Here is an 8,232-nt window from a genome sequence, read left to right as displayed (position 1 = left end):
CCTCAGGGGGTCGCGCTGGCACGGCACTTCCCGGCTCCCTCCGGAGAGCGCCGAGCCGGGCCGGCGGGCTGTCCCCTAGCACCCGCGGCGGCGGCGGGGAGGGGAGCGGAGGGGCGGCCGGGGGGGCGCCTGGGGCCGGGCCGCGGCGAACCCAGGACCCCCCACCCCACCCCGCCCCGCCCCGCCCCGGGCGCGCCGGCTGCGGGAGGGCGGGAGGGCGGGCGGGGCGGCCGAGGCGGAGCCGCCCCCGCCCCCGCGCTCCCTCCTCCCGCCCGCCCAGGCTCCCCGGGCCCGCGCCGCGCGCTCCTGGTCCGACCGCTGCCGGGGAGCCCAGCGCAGCGCGTCCTGCCGCGTCGGTTCCCGCGGGTCGCCGCGCCATGGCCACCCAGCAGATCGTGCTCCAGGGCCCGGGGCCGTGGGGCTTCCGCCTCGTGGGGGGCAAAGACTTCGAACAACCCCTGGCCGTTTCCCGGGTAAGGGCGAGCGGGGCGCGCAGGGCGCGGGGCGCACCGGGCTGGGCGGCGGCGCGCGGGGGCGGCGGGGAGGCCGGGCGGAGGCGGCGGCGGCGCGCGTCCAGGTGCGCCTCGGCCCGAGCCCGCTCCCCGCTCCCCGCTCCCCGCTCCCCGCCGCTGCGCTCGTTGGTTCGCCCCGGAAGCGCGGCCCGGGCTGTGGACGCGCCTCGTCAGCCGCGGGGCAGGAGGGTCCCCGCAGACCCCGCGCCCCCCTACCCGCCGCGCTTCTCCGCGAGTCGCCCGGTGGCGCGGGGCGGACTGGAAGCGGCTGGACAGCCCCGAAGCGGGTGGAGTGGGCGGGAAGGGGCCCGGGGCAGGTGGTGAATTCCCGAAACCACTGGTAAACGCTTAGCTCGCTCTGTGGCCAGATCTCACCTCCCTCATAGGTTTTGCAGAAAAGCCCAGATTTTTGAGACCAGCTCAGGTAAGCGCTCGGGCATTCCCCTCCTCCCGGGGAGGTGGCCGCGCCGCGTTCTGCCCGGCGTTCCCGGGTCGCAAGCGGAGAGCCGCCGTTCCCCGGAATACTGCGTGGGGAGGGGCTCCTACCCTGCCGCCCGAGGGGACCAGGGGACGGGTACCTGAAAACTTTTTTGGCCGGGCCCCCTTGCTTTGGGAGGGCCCAGGTTCCATCTGAGACCACCAGGCCCATTACCCCCCTCCATAAAGCAGAAACCCCAGGGAGACTCAGACTCAGGGTTTGGAGGCCCAGGCTTTGGTCACCTGGGCTGGACTAACTGTGCTGTCCAGGTGGGGTTGCCCTAATCACTGCCTGCGCCTACAAAGTGGCCAATAAATACTTTCCGACCTAAAGAAGAAGGACAGCAAAAAGCATTCTGTGGTGTTCACGCCCTGCCTAGAAGCCTCCTGTTCCATTCTTGGGGCCATCTGCTTGGTGAAGCTGACCCTAAACTTGCCTCCTCCGCTATCTGAACATCTCTTTATTCTTAGTAGGGAGGATGGAGTGGGAAGGGGAAGATCCCTGTGGGGTTTTGTTTTGTTTTCTTTTTTGTTTTTTTGCTTGAATCCCTGCCTCCAGTAGCTGAGGGAATATGGTGGGGGGTGCAGGAGGCAAAGACTTGGCTTCCCTGCCAGCCACAGTCCTGGCCACATTTCCTTCCAAGTGGGTCTAGCCCAGTAAGCAGGTCTTCTCTGACCATCCCATCCCCTAAGGGGCAGATGCCTGGGTTCTTAGGCCGTATTCCGCATCTCTTCCACCTGCTGTCCTGAGGAGACTTCTTTGATAATCCTTGCAGGTACATGCTGTCTGCTCAGCCACCAGGCGAATTACTCAAGCGTAGATACTGTGCCTTCCCCTTATCTAGACCCACCCCCTGCCCCCCAAGCCTGGCATAGAGCTGAACCTGGCAGTCCCCAGTAAACGCTGGCAGGCTTATTAATAAGTGTTGTCCAGGGAAGGCACATTTAAACTTGCTTACCTCATAGTCCATTTGTCCTTGCTCTTTGTGTCTATAATTAACCTGTCAGCCCTTTCCACTTCTGAATTTATATAGGACACGAAACCCTTTCTTAAGAGGAGGAGGATAGATTGCCAATCTGTTAAAAGGGCAGTTACCGCCTATCTTTTTAAGTGCTTTAAAAAGTCAGTGCGAGTGGCACTGTGCAATGGCGTGGAAAGCACAGCACTGAATTCATTGGTTTGTACCTTCATGTATTTCTTCATTTCTTTATGAGCACATGTTTAATGAGCATATACTGTGCAAAGCCAGGGGAGGGGTCCCCAGATATGAGAGGACACAGCTCCATTTTCAAGGTGTTCATGGGGAAGTGAGGGAAGCTAATCTTTATAATGCCCTTGGCAGTTGCTTTAATTAAAAAGTGAAAGTGACTCAGTGGAGGTGACACTCGTGCTCAAGGTAATTCACTTGTTTTTTCATCTCATTATTTCCACACGGAAGGAATGTGTGCCTCCTCACCTCTTGGGGACAGGAACGTTGTCATAGAGGGGCCTGTGGTGGTCGTCGGGATCTGATGGTGGTCTGCTTTCTGCTGCTTACTTGAGCCGTAGCTGGATGTGAGCATTCTACTAGCTGAGGCTTCCCCCCGTCCTAGGTCTCTGAAATGGGGATGACCCCAACCACTGGCTGTGAGTTAAACAAGATGAAAGTGCGTTGTTGTTGTTGTTGTTGTTTGATGAAAGTGCTTTGGAAGCAACGGACAGGAGTGAGGAGGTGTGAGCAGTGACAAAGAGGTACACACACCTTTTGGTTGGTAGGTGTGCTACACTTATCATTGTGGGCAGATACACTTTGTTAGTATGGTATTATGTGTGTAGCCTGTGAGTCTCCACACCAAAGCAAATGCTAAAATTAGGGGAGGAAAGGAGTGCCTTTCATTTAGGTAACAATGTTTGCTTTCTCTTGCATGAATTATTCTGGTTCTGGCTCCAATCTTCTGTTAAACTGCTAAAGCTCCTGAATGTAACTGTAATCTTGTGTGTACTTGAGATTGTTTTCTTTTTCTTTTTTGAAATAAAAAAGTCATAAAATATAGCTGCATGGCAAACACTTGTAAATACCTGTATAATCTTCCACCCAGATCAAGAAATAGAACGTTGCCAGCACCCCAATAAGAAATAGAACAAGCACACCAGACATAATCCGATCCTGACTTACGGTAACCAACTTTCTTGTTTTTCTTTATAGTTTTACCACCTAAATATGCATCCTGAACACCATAGCTTAATTTTGACCTGTTTCTGAGCAGAATCCTATGGAGCATATGCTGTGTTTGTGAGAAGAGCTGCTTTCACTCATTGTTTTCATGTGTGCTATTGTGATAAGCTTAAAATTTCGATCCAGGTTTTCAACTTTAAATGGACATGAGCCAACTTTCTTCCTTTTCCCAGTTTTTCACTTGGGGCCCCTACCTTGGATTCCCTGATGATCTAGCCACACATTGTTTCTGTCCCCTGAGATTTTTTTTCTGTCGCTTCTTGCTCCAGATCTACAGTTGTCCATCTCCTTGAGGTTGTGTGTGGGTTTTTTTTTTTTTTTTTTTCCCCATATCAATTTCTTATTTCCTCTAGTTGCTTTCAAGGGAAGCCTTCAGAGAATCCACACCCAGGCCAAAATTGCTGCTCAGTTTATGTTGACTGTTTTTCTCTCTCGGCAACTGACAAAAGACAGGAAGGGGTGGGGCCAGAGATAAGGGGGTGCTCTTCGAGGGAGGAGCTGTCATTTGCCTCTTGAGTAAGCCTTTGCTAAGAGCAGTGTGGTTTTATGGGGGAATGCCTTACCCTTTGTTCTGGCATCCTAAGGGAAGCTCAATAATGGACACTTTGTAGCCAGAGGGTCTTTTCAGATTTTTAAGAGTGTTATTTTCATACTCAAGTAGACTTATGTCCTAAAGGTGGAAAGAGCGGGGCTTGTGTGTCAAATTGTGAAAGGCAAGACACGTCCATAAAGGCGGATTATGTATTAATAGCCCTTGCCCTGCTCTTTTTCACCTGGGAAATATTAGCTGCTCCCGCTGATTGTGGTTGATCTATGAACAGAGGAGGAAGAGGGTCAATCAAAGGGAATAGCCCTTAAGTGCTTCCAAAGAATTTTTTTTTTTTTCAGTAATCTCTATGCCAAATGTAGTGGGTGCCCCTGGAATAGCACTTAAGTGAATACTTGAGCCTGCTGGCATGACATCCACCAAGCTGTGTTGGGACTTTGTGGACAAATACTCTCCTCTTACCCAACCTCCCAGATGTCAGGGTTTGTCTTTGAGGAGAGGGGAGAAAAATGGCTCTCCGGTATTATAGCAAGGCAGATGACCAAGAGGAGATTATCACCTAACTGCTGAGGTCACACTCTCCTCAGCTGATCAGGACTTGGGAGAGCACCGAACAGTTACTCTTGCGCACGGGGCAGGCTGGGACTGGCTTCCAAGTTGTGCTCATTGCCTACACCATCTCCTTACTCCTGGAGAGGAAAAGAGGGGAAGCTCGGTGCCCATAGGTCAGGAAATTTGCTTGAATTTACATAATTTTTCATTGACTGAACTACTTCCTTATAAAGGAAAGGGTAGAAATTGATTAAAAATGAGCAAAAGCAGCTATGTCAGAAAATTATTTTTTTTTAAAGATTTTTATTTATTTATTCATGAGACACACAGAGAGAGAGAGAGGCAGAGACACAGGCAGAGGGAGAAGCAGGCTCCACGCAGGGAGCCCGATGTGGGACTTGATCCTGGGACTCCAGGATCACACCCTGGGCCGAAGGCAGGCGCTAAACCGCTGAGCCACACAGGGATCCCCAGAAAATTAATTTTTAAAGGATGATTTGACTTCGGTGTGTCTCAGAGGAAAGCCTGGGGAAGCTGCCAGAACATCTGTAGGGTGCCTGGTAACGTGTCCAGGGCCAGGAGTCAAGCTGAGCTCCAGTCCAGTCCTAAGCACCACACCGGGTGACCCTGGGCAAGTCGCACACCTTCTTTAGGGGTCAGTTCTCTGTAAAGATAAAATAATAAACAAGCCCACTGGTTTTTACCCTTTGCATATGCGGGCTGATTCTTGTTAAAAAAATGTTCCAGCATATGGCATTGGTTGTGCCTTCAACTATTAAGAAGTTGATTAAGAAAACGTATTATGAATTCAGGAATGTTTTCAGATGGATTTACCTTACGTTACTCATCTGTGAATATCCGTGTTAAGATGACTCTTGTATTATGGGTGCCTGGGTGGCTCAGTCGGTTAAGTGTCTGCTTAGGCTCAGGTCATGATCCCAGGGTCCTGGGATTGAGTCCTGCATTGAGCTCCTTGCTCAGTGGGAGTCTGCTTCTGACACTCCCCCTCCTAGTGCTCACTCTCTCTGTCAAATAAGCAAAATCTTAAGAAAAAAAAAAAAAAGATTCTCATGTTAATCACAAGAGTCTTGATTTATACTTGATTGTGTGAGAAATATTTTTTGACCAGCTTGTGATAATGACCATAGTTAAAATGGTCATAGTTAAAATATAGGACTTTTTATATGCCAGGCACTGTTCTGTGTGCTCAGTATATTCCCTTAGTGATCTTTACACATATCTTATGAAGCAGATATAATTATTAAGATACCCATTTTGCAGATGAGGAAACTGAAGGATGCAAGTGTTCAGTACTAGGCCTGCTTCATACAGTAGTAGGTGATGGAGCTGGAATTGGCTGACTGGTCTGGCTTCAAAACCCATGGCTTTAATCTCTATTTCATAATATTCTTTCTTTCTTTCTTTCTTTCTTTCTTTCTTTCTTTCTTTCTTTTCTTTTCTTTCTTTTCTTTCTTTTCTTTCTTTCTTTTCTTTCTTTTCTTTTCTTTCTTTCTTTCTTCCTTTCTTCCTTTCTTCCTTTCTTCCTTTCTTTCTTCCTTTCTTCCTTTCTTCCTTTCTTTCCTTTCTTTCTTTTCTTTCTTTCTCTTTCTTTCTTTATTAAGATTTTACTCATTTATTCATGAGAGACAGAGGCCGAGACACAGGGGGAGAAGCAGGTTCCTCACAGGGAGCCTGATGCGGGACTCGATCCCAGACTCCGGGATCATGCCCTGAGCCAAAGGCAGATGGTTAACCGCTGAGCCACCCAGGTTATCCCCGTAATAACCATTTTATTAGCGGCTAACATTTCTTGAATGCTCTCCCTGTGCTATGTGTGCACTCGCATTGTCTTCTGTGCTCCTCACAACCCATGACACAGATACACAGGGCAATCAGTAAATTGCCAAGCTGGGATTTGAAGTGAGACAGACTGGATCCCAGGCCAGCTTTAACCACTATATTCTGCCTCTTGACAACCCATAACTGTTGGTATTTCATTGGTGATATCTTGGCACACAGCTCTGCTCCAAGAAGTGCTAATGATGGTGCAGGTATAATATGAGAGGTAGAGAGGACTCTCTTGGGCTCCTCACCCCAGAGCCTGCTGTACCCATGAGGGTTAGCTGTGGTGGCCTTCCACCTGCTTTGTGGCCTCAGTCCTGGGGCTCCTGGAGCTCAGAGCATCTCAGAGAGTACCTCTGCTCCCCAATCCCCTGAAAAGCCAGAAGCCATTGCCTCACCTGCGAGAATTGACAGTCCAGCTGTGGGATTCCATGCCCACGTGGACAGTGGAGAACAGAAGTGCAGAGGATTGGAAGGATTAGAGAGAAGGCTGCCAGGGTGGGTAAGAGGGGATTTGGGGACAATTTTTGTGTCAAATGAAGATGACTAGGGATAGACAGATCCAGCCTGCCCAGCCAGTGGGCCTGGAAAGTTTCAGCCAAGCCAAAGTCAGAATGAAATATACCATGAACCCCTAAGGGAAAAGAAGGTAATTTCTGTATGGCACTTAGCACCCTGTGTGATTGTTGATATTGTTGTTAGCCTTATCGTGGGTGAGCTGGAACACTCCTCTGTACTGAGGCCTGCAGTGTACTTTCATGGGTGTTGTACACCGCCTTCTTGGTAAATGCGATAAACATTAAAAATGATTTCCTGAAGAACTCTAGTCTTGAAGGAGCCCGCGTACTTGACCATGGACTCAGGACCTAGTTCTTACAGATATAACTGCTCATATACCACATGAGATGATAAGGACATAGATATGACGTATAGAAGATAAAGATGTCTAAAAGGTAATCAGATGGATCAAATTCAGATGGTGCTACAATGATTTATATCCATTTCTTTTTTAAACAAATTATAAAAGATACTCATGCTCCTAAAGCTGAACATACCCATGCCCTAGGACCAACAATTCTGCTAAATACTCCATAGAAATGTGTCCACATGGGCACCAAAAGACATGGCAAGAATTTCCAAACCAGCACTATTCACAGTAGCCCCAAACTCAAATAATTTCAGTGTCTAACAACAGTAGAAGGGAAAAATAAATGGTAGTATAGTTATAGGGTATAAGACACCAACAGCAATTGCAGGAATTGCAACCATGCACAATGTCATGAATGAGACAGACACTGTGTTGAAAGAGGTCAAACATAAAAGGGTACATATTATGTGATTCCACTTGCATAAAATGAAACTGGCAAAATTAACCCATGTGTTAGAAGTCAGGGTCAGAGGTTAGTGAAGGGAAGAAAGCAGGAGGGGGCTTCGGAAGTTCAGTTTTTTTGCTTTTTTTTTTTTTTTCTTAAGATTTTATGTATTTATTCATGAGAGACACACAGAGGCAGAGACACAGGGAGAGGGAGAAGCAGGTTCCTGTGGGGAGCCTGATGCGGGACTTGATTCCAGGACCCTGAGGTCATGACCTGAGCTGAAGACAGACACCCAACTGACTGAACCACCCAGGCGCCCCTGTTTTGTACTTTCTGCCTTATTTTTACTGAAGCAAATCAAGAGTTAAAGATCTCTTGATGTCTTGGAGAAATGCAATCTCAGAATCAGCTTGCTCCGGGTTCAGATACTGTCTTGTCCATTTCTTAGCTCTGTGTTAGCACCCTCCCTTGTACGGTGGGGATAATAGTACTTGTTTTCAAAGGCTGTGGTGAGGACTAAGATGACGTATACGGAGAGCCTAGTGCTGTGGCTAACATCTAGAAGGCATCAGGATACAGTGGTATTATTAAAAAAAAACACCAGTGGCGATCTGTGCATTGAGTGCTTATTACATGCCAGACACTGTTCTAAATTCTTGACACCTATGATGTCACTTAATCCTCCCAACAACCTAATGGGGTTGATTCTAATTATGAATTTCATTTGATAAATGAAGAAACTGAAGTATAGAGTGCAACTTGCCCAAGGT

At 48.8% G+C, this 8,232-nt stretch overlaps 1 protein-coding gene across 2 annotated transcripts in view; it reads left to right on the top strand.

Annotated features, from left to right (window-relative positions):
* The first annotated feature begins 260 nt into the window (after nucleotides 1-260).
* The window catches only part of PDLIM1 (PDZ and LIM domain 1), a 47,203-nt gene continuing 39,231 nt past the window's right edge, over nucleotides 261-8,232 (top strand). The window contains exon 1 of one of the 2 annotated variants that reach the window (XM_025466595.3): nucleotides 261-473. In XM_025466595.3, the coding sequence (XP_025322380.1) occupies nucleotides 378-473 (96 nt within the window). In that variant the 5' untranslated portion in view covers nucleotides 261-377. Of the gene's footprint in view, nucleotides 474-8,141; nucleotides 8,231-8,232 lie in introns of those variants that run through there. The other variant, XM_025466596.3, reaches the window with a different exon arrangement.

This window comes from Canis lupus, chromosome 28 (assembly GCF_003254725.2).
Source record: "Canis lupus dingo isolate Sandy chromosome 28, ASM325472v2, whole genome shotgun sequence".
Taxonomy (NCBI): Eukaryota; Metazoa; Chordata; class Mammalia; order Carnivora; family Canidae; genus Canis; species Canis lupus.
Note: the sequence above shows the minus strand (reverse complement) of the source record. Positions and strands in the feature narration are given on the sequence as shown.